Below are 22758 nucleotides of genomic sequence, written 5' to 3' on the forward strand. Positions count from 1 at the left end.
TGTTGTTGACGATGGTAGTGATGATGTTGTTGGTGGCGATGATGGTAGTGATGATGTTGATGTTAGTGATGATGATGTTGATGTTAGTGATGATGTTGATGTTAGTGATGATGATGTTGATGTTAGTGATGATGATGATGTTAGTGATGATGATGTTGATGTTAGTGATGATGTTGTTGACGGCGATGATGATGTTGTTGTTGACGGTGGCGATGATGTTAGTGATGATGTTGATGTTAGTGATGATGTTGTTGTTGTTAGTGATGATGATGATGTTAGTGACGATGATGATGTTAGTGATGATGTTGATGTTAGTGATGATGTTGATGTTAGTGATGATGTTGATGGTAGTGATGATGTTGTTGACGGTGGTGATGATGTTGATGATGTTAGTGATGATGATGTTGATGTTAGTGATGATGATGGTGATGGTAGTGATGATGTTGTTGACGGTAGTGATGATGATGTTGATGTTAGTGATGATGATGTTGATGTTAGTGATGATGTTGTTGATGTTAGTGATGTTGTTGACGGCGATGATGATGGTAGTGATGATGATGTTGATGTTAGTGATGATGTTGATGTTAGTGATGTTGATGTTGTTGATGTTGTTGTTGACGGTGGTGATGATGTTAGTGATGATGTTGATGTTAGTGATGATGATGTTGATGTTAGTGATGATGTTGATGTTAGTGATGATGATGTTGATGTTAGTGATGTTGTTGTTGTTGTTGTTGTTAGTGATGTTGTTGTTGATGTTAGTGATGTTGTTGTTGACGGTGGCGATGATGATGTTGTTGACGGTGGTGATGATGGTAGTGATGATGATGTTGATGTTAGTGATGATGATGTTGATGTTAGTGATGATGTTGATGTTAGTGATGATGTTGATGTTAGTGATGTTGTTGTTGACGGTGGCGGCGATGATGTAGAGGAGCACGTGTCGGAGGCGGTAGCGGACGTGGCGGTGAAGGCCTCTGACCAGGCCGTGTTCCGCTGCATGGTGGCCGACGAGACGGTGGGCGGCACGTGGATCAAGAACGGCGAGCCGGTGGAGCCAAGCCAGCGAGTCCACGTGAGCCACGAGGGACGGTGAGGCACGGATGGCTCGCCGGATCGGTCACCAGATCGGTGACCAGATCGGTCACCGGTTTGGTCACCGGATCGGTCACCGGATCGGTCACCGGATCGGTGACCAGATCGGTCACCGGTTTGGTCACCGGATCGGTCACCGGATCACTCACCTGTACATTCACCTGCACACTCGCCTGTACACTCACCTGCACACTCACGTGCACACTCACCTATACACTCACCTGTACACTCACCTGTACACTCACGTGCACACTCACCTGTACACTCACCTGCACACTCACGTGCATACTCACCTGTACACTCACCTGTACACTCACTTGTACACTCACCTGTACACTCACGTGCACACTCGCCTGTACACTCACCTGTACACTCACCTGTACACTCACCTGTACACTCACCTGTACACTCACCTGTACACTCACGTGTACACTCACCTGTACACTCACGTGCACACTCACCTGTACCCTCACCTGTACACTCACGTGCACACTCACCTGTACACTCACCTGCACACTCACCTGCACACTCACCTGCACACTTACCTGTACACTCACCTATACACTCACCTGTACACTCACGTGTACACTCACCTATACACTCACCCATACACTCACCTGTACACTCACCTGTACACTCACGTGCATACTCACCTATACACTCACCTGTACACTCACCTGCACACTCGCCTGTACACTCACCTGTACACTCACCTGCACACTCACCTGTACACTCACCTGTACACTCACCTGCACACTCACCTATACACTCACCTGTACACTCACCTGCACACTCGCCTGTACACTTACCTGTACACTCACCTGCACACTCACCTGTACACTCACCTGCACACTCACCTATACACTCACCCATACACTCACCTGTACACTCACCTGCACACTCACCTACACACTCACCTGTACACTCACCTGTACACTCACCTGTACATTCACCTGTACACTCACGTGCACACTCACCTGTACACTCACCTGTACACTCACGTGCACACTCACCTGTACACTCACGTGCACACTCACCTGTACACTCACCTGCACACTCACCTGTACACTCACCTGCACACTCACCTATACACTCACCTGTACATTCACCTGTACATTCACCTGTACACTCACGTGTACACTCACCTGCACACTCACCTATACATTCACCTGTACATTCACCTGTACACTCACGTGTACACTCACCTGTACACTCACGTGCACACTCACCTGTACCCTCACCTGCACACTCACTCACTTGTACACTCACCTGCACACTCACCTGCACACTCACCTATACATTCACCTGTACATTCACCTGTACACTCACCTGTACACTCACGTGCACTCTCACCTGCACACTCACGTGCACACTCGCCTGTACACTCACCTGCACACTCACCTGTACACTCACGTGCACACTCACCTGTACACTCACCTGTACACTCACGTGCACACTCACCTGTACACTCACGTGCACACTCACTTGTACACTCACCTGTACACTCACCTGTACACTCACCTGCACACTCACGTGCACAATCACCTGTACACTCACGTGCACACTCACCTGTACACTCACGTGCACACTCACCTGTACATTCACCTGTACACTCACGTGCACATTCACCTGCACACTCACCAGCACAATCACCTGCTCACTCACCTGTACACTCACGTGCACAATCACCTGTACACTCACCTGCACACTCACCTGCACACTCACCTGTACACTCACCTGTACACTCACGTGTACACTCACCTGTACACTCACCTGTACATTCACCTGCACACTCACCTATATACTCACCTGTACACTCACCTGCACAATCTCCTGTACACTCACCTGTACTCTCACCTGTACACTCACCTCCCCCCTCCCCAGGGTTCACATGCTGGTGATAGACCACATGTACACTCACCTGTACACTCACCTGTACTCTCACCTGTACACTCACCAGTACACTCACCTGTACACTCACCTCCCCACCCCCAGGGTTCACATGCTGGTGATAGACCACATGCACACTCACCTGTACACTCACCTGTACACTCACCTGTACACTCACCTGTACACTCACCTCCCCCACCCCCAGGGTTCACATGCTGGTGATCGACCACGTGCAGCCAGACGATGAGGCTGACTACAGCTTCATACCAGACGGGCACGCATTGTACCTATCGACTATGCTGGGCATGATCGGTACGCTCACCACCCACTCACCACCCACTCACCAATCCACTCACCCACTCACTCACCACCCACTCACCAATCCATTCACCCATCCACCCACTCACTCACTCACCCACTCACCAATCCACTCACCCACTCACTCACTCACCACCCACTCACCAATCCATTCACCCATCCACCCACTCACTCACTCACCCACTCACCAATCCACTCACCCACTCACTCGCTCACACACCCACTCACTCACCTCCCACTCACCCGCTCACTCACTTACCCACTCACTCACTCACTTACCCACTCACTCACCCACCCACTCACTCACCCATCCACCCACTCACTCACTCACCACCCACTCACCAATCCACTCACCCACTCACTCGCTCACACACCCACTCACTCACCTCCCACTCACCCACTCACTCACTTACCCACTCACTCACCCATCCACCCACTCACTCACTCACCACCCACTCACCAATCCACTCACCCACTCACTCACTCACTCACACACCCACTCACTCACCTCCCACTCACCCGCTCACTCACCTCCCACTCACCCACTCACTCACTTACCCACTTACTCACCCACCCACTCACTCACCCATCCACCTACTCACCCACTCACTCACTCACTCACCCACTCACTCACTCACCCGTTCGCTCATCAATCCACTCAATCGCTCACCCACTCACTCGCTCACCCGCTCACCAACTCACTCGCTCACCTGCTCACCAACTCACCAATCCACTCACCCACTCACTCACTCGCTCACTCACTCACCACTCACTCACCCACTCACTCACCTCCCACTCACTCACCCATCCACCCACTCACTCACTTACCCACTCACTCACCGATCCACCTACTCATCCACTCACTCACTCACTCACCCACTCACTCACTCACCCGCTCGCTCATCAATCCACTCAATCGCTCACCCACTCACTCGCTCACCTGCTCACCCACTCACCTACTCACCCACTCATTCACTCACCCGCTCACCCACTCACCAACTCACTCACCTACTCACCACACACTGACCACCCACTCACTCACCTACTCACCCACTTACCGACTCACCCACCCACTCACTCACTCACTCACCCGCTCACTCACCCATCCACTCACTCACTTACCCACTCACTCACCCACCCACTTACTCACCCGCTCACTCACCAATCCACTCCATCGCTCACCCACTCACTCGCTCACCTGCTCACCCACTCACCAACTCACTCACCTACTCACCACACACTGACCACCCACTTCACCTACTCACCCACTCACTCACCACCCACTCACCTATTCACCACCCACCCACTCACCCACTTACCGACTCACCCACCCACTCACCCACCCACTCACTCACTCACTCACCCGCTCACTCAACCCATCCACCCACTCACCCACTCACTCACTCACCCACTCACTCACCAACTCACCCACTCACTCACCAACTCACCCACTCACTCACTCACTCACCCACTCACTCACTCACCCATCCACCCACCCACCCACTCACTCACTCACCCACTCATTCACTCACTCACCCATCCACTCACTCACCCACCCACTCACTCACCCACTCACCCACTCACTCACTCACTCACCCACTCACTCACCCACTCACCCACTCACTCACTCACTCACCCACTCACTCACTCACCCATCCACCCACCCACTCACTCACTCACCCACTCATTCACTCACTCACCCATCCACCCACCCACCCACTCACTCACTCACCCACTCACCCACTCACTCACTCACCCACTCACTCACCCGCCCACTCACCCACTCAATCACCCCCACCCCCCACTCACCCACACTCGCACACAAAGACAAAGCTCCCCCGGGTAGCCCAGGCAGATATTTGGGGCAAGTGTGCTCAGAATCACGCTTTCACGGCCGCCTTTGTCTCCCCTACGGCGATGTTCAACACACAACATCTCCTCGTTTGAGGCTGAGTCCACCTAGGGGAAGCCCAGAACCCAATGTAGACCCTGAGTGGGAATCTATGGTGATGGTGATGGTGACCACGGTGATGTTGATGGTGATGTTGATGGTAATGTTGATGGTGTTCTTGATGATGGTTTCTTGATGGTGATGTAATGATTTTAATGTTGATGGTGATAATTTTGATGGTGATATTGATGATGGTGATGTTGATGGTGATGTTGATGGTAATGATTTTAATGTTGATGGTGATGATTTTGATGGTGATATTGATGATGGTGATGATGATGGTGATGTTGATGGTAATGTTGATGTTGATTATGGTGATGGTAATGGCGATGTTGATCTTGGTGATGATGATGGTGATGTTGATGGTGATGTTGATGATGGTGATGATGATGGTGATGTTGATGGTGATATTGATGATGGTGATGATGATAGTGATGATGATGTTGGTGATGGTGGTGATGATGACCACGGTGATGTTGATGGTGATGTTGATGGTGTTCTTGATGGTGATGTTGATGGTAATGATTTTATTGTTGATGGTAATGATTTTGATGGTGATATTGATGATGGTGAATGTGATGATGATGGTGATGTTGATGGTGATGTTGATGATGGTGATGATGATGGCGATGTTGATGTTGGTGATGGTGGTGATGATGGCTGTGTTGATGTTGATGATGGTGATGATGATAGCGATGTTGATGTTGGTGATGGTGGTGATGATGACCACGGTGATGTTGATGGTGATGTTGATGGTAATGTTGATGGTGATGTTGATGGTGTTCTTGATGGTGATGTTGATGGTAATGATTTTATTGTTGATGGTAATGATTTTGATGGTGATATTGATGATGGTGATGGTGGTGATGATGTTGATGGTGATGTTGATGATGGTGATGATGATGGCTCTGTTGATGTTGGTGATGGTGGTGATGTTGATGGTGATGTTGATGATGGTGATGGTGATGTTGATTGTGATGATGGTGATGGTGATGATGATGGCGATGTTGATGTTGGTGATGGTGGTGATGATGACCACGGTAATGTTGATGTTGATGATGGTGATGATGATGGCGATGTTGGTGATGGTGGTGATGATGGTGATGATGGTGATGTTGATGGTGATCACCCACTCACTCGCTCACCTGCTCACCCACTCACCTACTCACTCACCTACTCACCACACACTGACCACCCACTCACTCACCTACTCACCCACTTACCTACCGACATGATGATGGTGATGTTGTTGATGATGATGGTCATGTTGGTGATGGTGATGGTGATGTTGTTGTTGTTGTTGATGTTGATAGTGATGTTGGTAATGATGATGTTGATGTTTGTGATGATGTTGTTGTTGTTGTTGTTGATGTTTTGCAGAAGTGAAGGTGCAGTTTGTACCACGCCAAGGTGAGCATTGTCTCACCACTCACTCACCACTGTGACCTCTAGTGACCTCTCTGCGTGACCTGTGACCTCTCTATATAACTTGTGACCTCTCTGTGTAACCTGTGACCTCTCTGCGTGACCAGTGACCTCTCTGTGTAACCTGTGACCTCTCTGCGTAACCTGTGACCCTCTGTGTAACCTGTGACCTCTCTGTATAACCTGTGACCTCTCTGTGTAACCTGTGACCTCTCTGCGTGACCAGTGACCTCTTTGTGTAACCTGTGACCTCTCTGTGTAACCTGTGACCTCTCTGTGTAACCTGTGACCTCTCTGCATAACCTGTGACCTCTCCGTGTAACCTGTGACCTCTCTGTGTAACCTGTGACCTCTAGTGACCTCTCTGTGTAACCTGTGACCTCTCTGCGTAACCTGTAACCTCTTTGCGTGACCAGTGACCTCTCTGTGTAACCTGTGACCTCTCTGTGTAACCTATGACCTCTCTGCCTAACCTGTGACCTCTCTGCGTAACCTGTGACCTCTCTGTGTAACCTGTAACCTCTCTGCGTAACCTGTGACCTCTTTGCGTGACCAGTGACCTCTCTGTATAACATGTGACCTCTCGTGGCCTCTCTGCGTAACCTGTGACCTCTCTGCGTAACCTGTAACCTCTTTGCGTGACCAGTGACCTCTCTGTGTAACCTGTGACCTCTCTGTATAACCTGTGACCTCTCTGTGTAACCTGTGACCTCTCTGCGTGACCAGTGACCTCTTTGTGTAACCTGTGACCTCTCTGTCTAACCTGTGACCTCTCTGTGTAACCTGTGACCTCTCTGCATAACCTGTGACCTCTCCGTGTAACCTGTGACCTCTCTGTGTAACCTGTGACCTCTAGTGACCTCTCTGTGTAACCTGTGACCTCTCTGCATAACCTGTAACCTCTTTGCGTGACCAGTGACCTCTCTGTGTAACCTGTGACCTCTCTGTGTAACCTGTGACCTCTCTGCCTAACCTGTGACCTCTCTGCGTAACCTGTGACCTCTCTGTGTAACCTGTAACCTCTCTGCGTAACCTGTGACCTCTTTGCGTGACCAGTGACCTCTCTGTATAACATGTGACCTCTCGTGGCCTCTCTGCGTAACCTGTGACCTCTCTGCGTAACCTGTGACCTCTTTGCGTGACCAGTGACCTCTCTGTGTAACCTGTGACCTCTCTGTGTAACCTGTGACCTCTCTGTGTAACCTGTGACCTCTCTGCCTAACCTGTGACCTCTCTGCGTAACCTGTGACCTCTCTGTGTAACCTGTGACCTCTCTGCCTAACCTGTAACCTCTCTGCGTAACCTGTGACCTCTTTGCGTGACCAGTCTCTGTATAACATGTGACCTCTCGTGGCCTCTCTGCGTAACCTGTGACCTCTCCGTGTAACCTGTGACCTCTCCGTGTAACCTGTGACCTCTCCGTGTAACCTGTGACCTCTCTTTGTAACCAGTGACCTCTCTGTGTAACCTATTACCTCTCTGCGTAACCTGTGACCTCTCTGCGTGACCAGTGACCTCTCTGCGTGACCAGTGACCTCTCTGTATAACCTGTGACCTCTCATGACCTCTCTGTGTAACCTGTGACCTCTCTGTGTAACCAGTGACCTCTCTTTGTAACCAGTGACCTCTCTTTGTAACCTATGACCTCTCTGCGTGACCTCTAGTGACCTCTCTGCGTAACCTGTGACCTCTCTGTGTAACCAGTGACCTCTCTTTGTAACCTGTGACCTCTCTGCGTAACTTGTGACCTCTCTGTGTAACCTGTGACCTCTCTTTGTAACCTGTGACCTCTCTGCGTAACTTGTGACCTCTCTTTGTAACCAGTGACCTCTCTGCGTAACCTATGACCTCTCTGCATAACCTGTGACCTCTCTGCGTGACCAGTGACCTCTCTGCATAACCAGTGACCTCTCTGCGTAACCAGTGACCTCTCTGTATAACCTGTAACCTGTGACCTCTCCGTGTAACCTGTGACCTCTCCGTGTAACCTGTGACCTCTCTGTGTAACCTGTGACCTCTCTGCGTAACCTGTGACGTCTCTGCCTAACCTGTGACCTCTCTGTGTAATCAGTGACCTCTCTGCGTGACCAGTGACCTCTCTGTATAACCTGTGACCTCTCGTGACCTCTCTGTATAACCTGTGACCTCTCTGTGTAACCTGTGACCTCTCCGTATAACCAGTGACCTCTCTATGTAACCAGTGACCTCTCTTTGTAACCAGTGACCTCTCTGCGTAACCTGTGACCTCTCTGCGTAACCTGTGACCTATCTGTGTAACCTGTGACCTCTCTGCGTAACCAGTGACCTCCCGTGACCTATGTGACCTCGCCGTGGCCCGCCTCCCTCCCCAGTGCCCCCCAAGATCCACCTGGACTGCCGGAACAAGATGCTTGACAACGCGATCGTGGTGATCGCCGGCAACAAGCTGAGGCTGGACGTGCCGGTGACTGGAGATCCGGAGCCCACGGTGACCTGGTACAAGGAGGGTGAGGTGAGTGACATCATCATCATCAACATCATCAACATCATCATCAACATCAACATCATCAATATCATCATCAACATCATCATCAATATCATCAACATCAACAACGTCATCAACATCAACATCATCAACATCAATATCATCATCAATATCATCATCATCAACATCAACATCATCATCAACATCAACATCATCAACATCAATATCATCATCAATATCATCATCATCAACATCAACAACATCATCAACATCAACATCATCAACATCAATATCATCAATATCATCATCAACAACATCATCAACAACATCAATATCATCATCATCAACATCATCATCATCATCAACATCAACAACATCATCATCATCAACATCATCAATATCATCATCATCAACATCAACATCATCATCAATATCATCATCATCAACATCAACAACAACATCATCATCAACATCAACATCATCAACATCAATATCATCATCATCAACATCAACATCATCAACATCATCATCATCAACATCATCATCAATATCATCATCAACATCAACAACATTATCATCATCAACATCATCAATATCATCATCATCAACATCAACATCATCATCAATATCATCATCAACATCAACAACATCATCATCAGCATCAACAACATCATCATCATCAACATCAACATCATCAACATCATCATCATCAACATCATCATCAACATCATCATCATCAACATCATCAACATCAACAACATCATCATCATCATCAACATCAACATCATCAACATCAATATCATCATCATCAACATCATCATCATCAACATCAACAATATCATCAACATCAACATCGTCATCAATATCATCATCAACATCAACATCATCATCAAAATCATCATCAACATCATCAAGTTCATCAACATCATCATCAACATCATCAACATCATCATCAACATCATCATCTTCAATATTATTATCATCAATATCATCAACAACATCATCATCATCATCAACAACATCATCAATATTATCAATATCATCAACATCATCAACATCATCATTATCATCAACATCATCAACATCATCAACATCATCATCATCAACATCAACATCATCATCAATATCATCATCATCAACATCAACAACATCATCATCATCAACATTAACATCATCATCATCATCATAAATCAACATCATCAGCATCATCATCATCAACATCATCATCAACATCATCAAGATCATCAACATCAACATCAACAACATCATCATCAATATCATCATCAATATCATCATCAATATCATCAATATCATCAACATCATCATCATAATCATCATCAACATCATCAACACCATCAACATCATCATCAACATCATCATCAACATCATCATCAACATCACCACCATCACCATCATCAACAACATCATCTTTCATCGATGTAGGCGATGTTGATGGTAGTGATGATGTTGATGATGGTGGTGGTGATGTTGGTGATGTTGTTGATGTTGTTGATGTTGATGATGATGGTGATGGTGGTGGTGATGTTGGTGATGTTGATGATGTTGATGGTGATGTTGGTGATGTAGGTGATGTCGAGTGGTGAAGGCCGCGTGATGGTGAGGAGCTATCCAGGAGATTCCTCCCTCACCCTGGCGATGTTGATGGTAGTGATGGTGATGATGTTGATGATGTTGATGATGATGTTGGTGATGGTGGTGATGGTGGTGATGTTGGTGATGATGGTGGTGATGGTGGTGATGGTGGTGATGGTGGTGATGATGATGGTGGTGATGGTGGTGATGGTGGTGATGTAGGTGATGGCGAGCGGTGAGGGCCGTGTGATGGTGAGGAGCTACACGGGAGGGTCAGCTCTGACCCTGCAGGGTGCCGAGCGAGGCGATGGAGGAAGATGTTGATGTTGATGTTGATGATGTTGGTGATGATGGTGGTGGTGGTGATGTAGGTGATGGCGAGCGGTGAAGGCCGTGTGATGGTGAGGAGCTACACGGGAGGGTCAGCTCTGACCCTGCAGGGTGCCGAGCGAGGCGATGGAGGACGATGTTGATGTTGATGGTGATGTTGGTGGTGGTGGTGGTGATGTTGATGTTGATGGTGGTGATGATGATGTTGATGATGATGATGTTGGTGATGTAGGTGATGGCGAGCGGTGAAGGCCGTGTGATGGTGAGGAGCTACACGGGAGGGTCAGCTCTGACCCTGCAGGGTGCCGAGCGAGGCGATGGAGGACGATACGCCATCGCTGTTGATAACCCTGCTGGTGTCGACTCGGCCGACATCACCATCACCGTGCTGGGCACGTGATGCCATCACCACCACCATCACCACCACCATCACCAACATCACTACCATCACTACCACCAACATCACCATCAACACCATCACCACCACCATCAACACCACCATCACCATCACCACCACCATCACCACCATCACTACCATCACCACCATCACCAACATCACCACCACCATCACCATCACTACCATCACCATCACCAACATCACCATCACCACCATCACCACCATCATCACCACCACCATCATCACCACCAACACCATCACCAACATCACCACCACCATCACCAACACCATCACCACCATCACCAACATCACCACCACCATCACCATCACTACCATCACCATCACCAACATCACCATCACCACCATCACCACCATCATCACCACCATCACCACCATCACCAACATCACCACCATCACTACCACCATCACCATCACCACCACCACCATCACCAACACCATCACCACCATCACCAACATCACCACCACCATCACCACCATCACTACCATCACCAACATCACCATCACCACCATCACCACCATCATCTCCACCACCATCACCATCATCACCACCACCATCACCAACATCACCACCATCACTACCACCATCACCACCAACATCACCAACATCACTACCATCATCACCAACATCATCAACACCATCACCATCACCACCATCACCACCATCACCACCATCACCACCACACCATCAACACCATCACCACCATCACCAACATCACCACCATCACTACCACCATCACCCCCACCACCACTACCACCATCAATATCACCATCACCACCATCACCACCATCATCACCACCACCATCACCAACATCACCACCATCACTACCACCATCAACATCACCACCAACATCACCAACATCACTACCATCATCACCAACATCACTAACACCATCACTACAAACATCACCAACACAACCACCACCACCACCATCACCACCAACATCACCACCATCACCACCACCATCACCACCATCACCAACATCACCACCAACATCACCACCACCATCAATGTCACCATCACCACCACCACCATCATCATCACCACTATCACCACCATCAATGTCACCATCACCACCACCACCGTCATCATCATCATCACCATCATCACCACCATCAATGTCACCATCATCATCATCACCACCATCATCATCACCACCACCACCATCATCACCATCACTACCACTACCATCATCATCACCACCTCCACCATCATCATCACCATCATCAGCATCATCATCACCACCACCATCATCATCAGTAACACTCACAACGTTCAAAGTGATGGTTGTTGTTGTTGTTGTTAATGGTTGTGGGTGTTGTTGTGGTTGTTGTGGTTGTTGTAGTTGTTGTAGTGGTTAATGGTTGTGGTTGTTAATGGTTGTGGTTGTTTTGTATGGTTGTTGTTAATGGTTGTGGGTGTTGTTGTGGTTGTTGTTGTAGTTGTTGTTGTAGTTGTTAATGGTGGTTGTTCATGGTTGATGTTGTTAATGGTGTTGTTGATGTTGTTGTTGATGTTGTTGTTGTTAATGTTGTTGTTGTTAATGGTGTTGATGTTGTTGTTGATGTTGTTGTTGATGATGTTGTTGTTGATGTTGTTGTTGTTGATGATGTTGATGTTGTTGTTGATGTTGTTGTTGATGTTGTTAATGTTAATGTTGTTGTTAATGATGTTGTTAATGATGTTAGCGTTGTTAATGTTGATGTTGTTGTTGTTGTGTAGACATCCCGGACCCCCCCTCGGCCCCCACCATCAGTGACGTAGGTGATGACGTCTGCACGGCCACGTGGGAGCCCCCTCACTACAACGGAGGGGCTGCCCTGCTGGGTGGGTGGGGGGGTGGGGTGGGGGGGGGGTGGGGGGTGAGTGGGGGGGGGTTAGTGGGGGGTTGAGTGGGGAGGTGAGTTGGGGGTGGGGTGAGTGAGTGGGGGGGTGAGTGAGTGGGGGGGTGGGTGAGTGAGTGGGGGGGTGAGTGACTGAGTGAGTAACTGACTGAGCGACTGACTGAGTGAGTGACTGAGTGAGTGAGTGACTGAGTGAGTGACTGAGTGAGTGACTGAGTGACTGACTGACTGAGTGACTGAGTGACTGAGTGACTGAGTGACCGAGTGAGTGACCGAGTGAGTGACTGAGTGAGTGACTGAGTGACCGAGTGAGTGACCGAGTGAGTGACTGAGTGAGTGACTGAGTGACTGAGTGACCGAGTGAGTGACCGAGTGAGTGACCGAGTGAGTGACTGAGTGACTGAGTGACCGAGTGAGTGACCGAGTGAGTGACCGAGTGAGTGACTGAGTGAGTGACTGAGTGACTGACTGAGTGACTGAGTGAGTGACTGACTGAGTGAGTGACTGAGTGAGGGCTAGTGAGCGGGGTGGTGAGCGGCTGCCCTTCTCCCCTCACCGCCCCTCACCGCCACCCCTCACCACCACCCCTCACCACCACCCCTCACCACCACCCCTCACCACCACCACCCCTCACCACCACCCCTCACCACCACCCCTCACCGCCCCTCACCGCCACCCCTCACCACCACCCCTCACCACCACCCCTCACCACCACCCCTCACCGCCACCCCTCACCGCCACCCCTCACCACCACCCCTCACCACCACCACTCACCACCACCACTCACCACCGCTCACCGCCACCCCTCACCACCGCCGCTCACCACCACCACCACCACCACCCCTCACCACCACCCCTCACCACCACCGCTCACCACCGCTCACCACCACCCCTCACCGCCACCCCTCACCACCACCCCTCACCACCACCCCTCACCACCACCCCTCACCACCACCCCTCACCACCACCCCTCACCACCACCCCTCACCACCACCCCTCACCACCACCACTCACCACCGCTCACCACCACCCCTCACCACCACCGCTCACCACCACCCCTCACCACCACCGCTCACCACCACCCCTCACCACCACCGCTCACCACCACCCCTCACCACCACCCCTCACCACCACCGCTCACCACCACCGCTCACCACCACCGCTCACCACCACCCCTCACCACCACCGCTCACCACCGCTCACCACCGCTTGCAGGCTACGTGGTGGAGCGTAAGAAGCTCTCGAGCCGCCGCTGGATGAAGCTGAACGTTCGTCCCTGGGCCGAGTCGTCCATGCGGTGTGAGCGCATGGTGGAGGGGGTCGCCTACCAGATCCGGGTGTGCGCCGTCAACCCCGTGGGCACCTCGCTGCCCGGGGAGCCGTCACGGACATTCGTGCCGCTGGGTGAGACGCGGACGTGCCACAACACCCAGAGCACAACACGACAACACAACACCCAGAGCACAACACGACAACACAACACCCAGAGCACAACACGACAACACAACACCCAGAGCACAACACTACAACACAACACCCAGAGCACAACACGACAACACAACACAACACCTACACCACAACACGACAACACAATACAACACAACACCCAGAGCACAACACGACAACACGACAACACAACACCCAGAGCACAACACGACAACACAACAACACAACACCCAGAGCACAACACGACAACACAACACAACAACACAACACAACACCTACACCACAACACAATACAACACAATACAACACAACACCCAGAGCACAACACGACAACACAACACAACACCTACACCACAACACGACAACACAACACAACACCCAGAGCACAACACGACAACACAACAACACAATACAATACAATACAACACGACAACACAATACAACACAACAACACAACAACACAATACAACACAACACCTACACCACAACACAATACAACACAATACAACACAACACCCAGAGCACAACACGACAACACAACAACACAATACAATACAATACAACACGACAACACAATACAACACAACACAATACAACACAACAACACAACACAACAATACAATACAACACAACACCTACACCACAACAATACAATACAACACAACACAACACCCAGAGCACAACACGACAACACAACACCTACACCTACACCACAACAACACAACACAATACAACACAACAACACAACACAATACAACACAATACAACACAACAACACAACACAATACAACACAATACAACACAACACAATACAATACAACACAATACCTACACCTACACCACAACAACACAATACAACACGACAACACAACACAACACAATACAACACAATACAACACCTACAACACAACAACACAACACCCAGAGCACAACACGACAACACAACACGACAACACAACACCCAGAATACAACACAACACGACAACACAACACAACACCCAGAGCACAACACGACAACACAACACAACAACACAACACAATACAACACAATACAATGCATAACAATACAATACAACACAACACAACAACACGACACGACACAACAACACAATACAACAACACAACACGACACAACACAACACCCAGAGCACAACAGGACAACACAACACAACAACACAACACAATACAACACAATACAACACAATACAACAACACAATACAACACCCACAACACAACACAATACAACACAATAACACAATATAACACAACACCCAGAATACAACACGACAACACAATACAATACAACACAACAACACAACACAATACAACATAATACAACACAATACAATACAGCACCCAGAATACAACATAACACAACACAATACAACACAACACAATACAACACAACACAATACAACACAACACGACACAACACAACACAATACAACACCTACACCACAACACCTACACCACAACACCTACACCACAACACCTACACTACAACACCTACACCACAACACCTACACCACCTACACCACAACACCTACACCACAACACCTACACCACAACACCTACACCACCTACACCACAACACCTACACCACAACACCTACACTACAACACCTACACCACAACACAACACCTACACCACCTACACTACAACACCTACACCACAACACCTACACCACAACACCTACACCACAACACCTACACCACAACACCTACACTACAACACCTACACCTACACCACAACACCTACACTACAACACCTACACCACAACACCTACACCACAACACCTACACCACAACACCTACACCACAACACCTACACTACAACACCTACACCACAACACCTACACCACAACACCTACACTACAACACCTACACCACAACACCTACACCACAACACCTACACCACAACACAACACCTACACCACAACACCTACACCACAACACCTACACCACAACACCTACACTACAACACCTACACCACCTACACCACAACACCTACACCACAACACCTACACCACAACACCTATACCACCTACACCACCTACACCACAACACCTACACCACAACACCTACACCACAACACCACAACACCTACACCACAACACCTACACCACAACACCTACACCACAACACCTACACCACAACACCTACACCACCTACACCACAACACCTACACCACAACACCTACACTACAACACCTACACCACAACACAACACCTACACCACCTACACTACAACACCTACACCACAACACCTACACTACAACACCTACACCACCTACACCACAACACCTACACCACAACACCTACACCACAACACCTACACCACAAGACCTACACCACCTACACCACAACACCTACACCACAACACCTACACTACAACACCTACACCACAACACAACACCTACACCACCTACACTACAACACCTACACCACAACACCTACACTACAACACCTACACCACAACACAACACCTACACCACAACACCTACACCACAACACCTACACCACAACACCTACACTACAACACCTACACCACAACACAACACCTACACCACCTACACTACAACACCTACACCACAACACCTATACCACAACACCTACACCACAACACAACACCTACACCACAACACCTACACCACAACACCTACACTACAACACCTACACCACAACACCTACACCACAACACCTACACCACAACACCTACACCACAACACCTACACCACAACACCTACACCACAACACAACACCTACACCACCTACACTACAACACCTACACCACAACACCTATACCACAACACCTACACCACAACACAACACCTACACCACAACACCTACACCACAACACCTACACTACAACACCTACACCACAACACCTACACCACAACACCTACACCACAACACCTACACCACAACACCTACACCACAACACAACACCTACACCACCTACACTACAACACCTACACCACAACACCTATACCACAACACCTACACCACAACACAACACCTACACCACCTACACTACAACACCTACACCACAACACCTATACCACAACACCTACACCACAACACCTACACCACAACACCTACAACACCTACACCACAACACAACACCTACACCACAACACCTACACCACAACACCTACACCACAACACAACACCTACACCACCTACACTACAACACCTACACCACAACACCTATACCACAACACCTACACCACAACACAACACCTACACCACAACACCTACACCACAACACCTACACTACAACACCTACACCACAACACCTACACCACAACACCTACACCACAACACCTACACCACAACACCTACACCACAACACAACACCTACACCACCTACACTACAACACCTACACCACAACACCTATACCACAACACCTACACCACAACACCTACACCACAACACCTACACCACAACACCTACACCACCTACACCACAACACCTACACCACCTACAACACCTACACCACAACACCTACACCACCTACACCACAACACCTACACCACCTACACCACCTACACCACAACACCTACACCACAACACCTACACCACCTACACCACCTACACCACAACACCTACACCACAACACCTACACCACCTACAACACCTACACCACAACACCTACACCACCTACACCACAACACCTACACCACAACACCTACACCACCTACACCACAACACCTACACCACAACACCTACACTACAACACCTACACCACAACACAACACCTACACCACAACACAACACCTACACCACCTACACTACAACACCTACACCACAACACCTATACCACAACACCTACACCACAACACCTACACCACAACACCTACAACACCTACACCACAACACACACCTACACCACAACACCTACACCACAACACCTACACCACAACACCTACACCACAACACCTACACCACCTACACTACAACACCTACACCACAACACCTATACCACAACACCTACACCACAACACAACACCTACACCACAACACCTACACCACAACACCTACACTACAACACCTACACCACAACACCTACACCACAACACCTACACCACAACACCTACACCACAACACAACACCTACACCACCTACACTACAACACCTACACCACAACACCTATACCACAACACCTACACCACAACACCTACACCACAACACCTACACCACAACACCTACACCACCTACACCACAACACCTACACCACCTACAACACCTACACCACAACACCTACACCACCTACACCACAACACCTACACCACCTACACCACCTACACCACAACACCTACACCACAACACCTACACCACCTACACCACCTACACCACAACACCTACACCACAACACCTACACCACCTACAACACCTACACCACAACACCTACACCACCTACACCACAACACCTACACCACAACACCTACACCACCTACACCACAACACCTACACCACAACACCTACACTACAACACCTACACCACAACACAACACCTACACCACAACACAACACCTACACCACCTACACTACAACACCTACACCACAACACCTATACCACAACACCTACACCACAACACCTACACCACAACACCTACACCACCTACACTACAACACCTACACCACAACACCTATACCACAACACCTACACCACAACACAACACCTACACCACAACACCTACACCACAACACCTACACTACAACACCTACACCACAACACCTACACCACAACACCTACACACAACACCTACACCACAACACAACACCTACACCACCTACACTACAACACCTACAACACAACACCTATACCACAACACCTACACCACAACACCTACACCACAACACCTACACCACAACACCTACACCACCTACACCACAACACCTACACCACCTACAACACCTACACCACAACACCTACACCACCTACACCACAACACCTACACCACCTACACCACCTACACCACAACACCTACACCACAACACCTACACCACCTACACCACCTACACCACAACACCTACACCACAACACCTACACCACCACAACACCTACACCACAACACCTACACCACCTACACCACAACACCTACACCACAACACCTACACCACAACACCTACACCACACAACACCTACACCACAACACCTACACCACCTACACCACAACACCTACACCACAACACCTACACCACAACACCTACACCACAACACCTACACCACCTACACCACAACACCTACACCACAACACCTACACTACAACACCTACACCACAACACCTATACCACAACACCTACACCACAACACAACACCTACACCACAACACCTACACCACAACACCTACACTACAACACCTACACCACAACACCTACACCACAACACAACACCTACAACACCTACACTACAACACCTACACCACAACACCTATACCACAACACCTACACCACAACACAACACCTACACCACAACACCTACACCACAACACCTACACCACAACACCTACACCACAACACAACACCTACACCACCTACACTACAACACCTACACCACAACACCTATACCACAACACCTACACCACAACACAACACCTACACCACCTACACTACAACACCTACACCACAACACCTATACCACAACACCTACACCACAACACCTACACCACAACACCTACAACACCTACACCACAACACAACACCTACACCACAGCACCTACACCACAACACCTACACCACAACACCTACACCACAACACCTACACCACCTACACTACAACACCTACACCACAACACCTATACCACAACACCTACACCACAACACAACACCTACACCACAACACCTACACCACAACACCTACACTACAACACCTACACCACAACACCTACACCACAACACCTACACCACAACACCTACACCACAACACCTACACCACAACACAACACCTACACCACCTACACTACAACACCTACACCACAACACCTATACCACAACACCTACACCACAACACCTACACCACAACACCTACACCACAACACCTACACCACAACACCTACACCACCTACACCACAACACCTACACCACCTACACCACCTACACCACAACACCTACACCACCTACACCACCTACACCACAACACCTACACCACAACACCTACACCACCTACACCACAACACCTACACCACAACACCTACACCACCTACAACACCTACACCACAACACCTACACCACCTACACCACAACACCTACACCACAACACCTACACCACAACACCTACACCACAACACCTACACCACCTACACCACAACACCTACACCACAACACCTACACTACAACACCTACACCACAACACCTATACCACAACACCTACACCACAACACAACACCTACACCACAACACCTACACCACAACACCTACACTACAACACCTACACCACAACACAACACCTACACCACCTACACTACAACACCTACACCACAACACCTATACCACAACACCTACACCACAACACCTACACCACAACACCTACACCACAACACCTACACCACAACACCTACACCACAACACAACACCTACACCACCTACACTACAACACCTACACCACAACACCTATACCACAACACCTACACCACAACACTACACCACAACACCTACACCACAACACCTACACCACCTACACCACAACACCTACACCACCTACAACACCTACACCACAACACCTACACCACCTACACCACCTACACCACCTACACCACAACACCTACACCACAACACCTACACCACCTACAACACCTACACCACAACACCTACACCACCTACACCACAACACCTACACCACAACACCTACACCACAACACCTACACCACAACACCTACACCACCTACACCACAACACCTACACCACCTACAACACCTACACCACAACACCTACACCACCTACACCACCTACACCACCTACACCACAACACCTACACCACAACACCTACACCACCTACAACACCTACACCACAACACCTACACCACCTACACCACAACACCTACACCACAACACCTACACCACAACACCTACACCACCTACACCACAACACCTACACCACAACACCTACACCACAACACCTACACCACAACACCTACACTACAACACCTACACCACAACACAACACCTACACCACCTACACTACAACACCTACACCACAACACCTATACCACAACACCTACACCACAACACCTACACCACAACACCTACACCACAACACCTACACCACAACACCTACACCACAACACAACACCTACACCACCTACACTACAACACCTACACCACAACACCTATACCACAACACCTACACCACAACACCTACACCACAACACCTACACCACAACACCTACACCACCTACACCACAACACCTTCACCACCTACAACACCTACACCACAACACCTACACCACCTACACCACCTACACCACCTACACCACAACACCTACACCACCTACACCACAACACCTACACCACAACACCTACACCACAACACCTACACCACAACACCTACACCACCTACACCACAACACCTACACCACCTACAACACCTACACCACACCACCTACACCACCTACACCACCTACACCACAACACCTACACCACAACACCTACACCACCTACAACACCTACACCACAACACCTACACCACCTACACCACAACACCTACACCACAACACCTACACACACAACACCTACACCACAACACCTACACCACAACACCTACACCACAACACCTACACCACCTACAACACCTACACCACAACACCTACACCACCTACACCACAACACCTACACCACAACACCTACACCACAACACCTACACCACAACACCTACACCACAACCACACCACCTACACCACAACACCTACACCACAACACCTACACCACAACACCTACACCACAACACCTACACCACAACACCTACACCACAACACCTACACCAC

The 22758-nt window shown here is 49.2% G+C and overlaps 2 protein-coding genes across 2 annotated transcripts in view; both read left to right on the forward strand.

Moving 5' to 3' along the window:
* Positions 1 to 11209, forward strand: part of LOC142908379 (myosin-binding protein C, cardiac-type-like) — a 37483-nt gene extending 26274 nt beyond the window's left edge. The window contains exons 10-14 of the mRNA XM_076058950.1: positions 933 to 1092; positions 3191 to 3297; positions 6635 to 6664; positions 9031 to 9170; positions 11108 to 11209. Of these exons, the coding sequence (XP_075915065.1) occupies positions 933 to 1092; positions 3191 to 3297; positions 6635 to 6664; positions 9031 to 9170; positions 11108 to 11209 (539 nt within the window). The remainder of the gene's footprint in view (positions 1 to 932; positions 1093 to 3190; positions 3298 to 6634; positions 6665 to 9030; positions 9171 to 11107) is intronic.
* A 92-nt stretch (positions 11210 to 11301) lies between these two features.
* On the forward strand, positions 11302 to 16146 carry LOC142908380 (myosin-binding protein C, slow-type-like). Its single transcript, XM_076058951.1, has 4 exons — positions 11302 to 11458; positions 13206 to 13310; positions 14543 to 14744; positions 16128 to 16146. The coding sequence occupies exons 1-4, from the start codon at positions 11302 to 11304 to the stop codon at positions 16144 to 16146; spliced, it is 483 nt and encodes a 160-aa protein (XP_075915066.1).
* Positions 16147 to 22758: the final 6612 nt, after the last annotated feature.

Source organism: Petromyzon marinus (assembly GCF_048934315.1).
Source record: "Petromyzon marinus isolate PM22_M1 ecotype Great Lakes invasive population chromosome 80 unlocalized genomic scaffold, UKy_Petmar_22M1.pri1.0 chr80_unloc.5, whole genome shotgun sequence".
NCBI classification, from domain to species: Eukaryota; Metazoa; Chordata; class Hyperoartia; order Petromyzontiformes; family Petromyzontidae; genus Petromyzon; species Petromyzon marinus.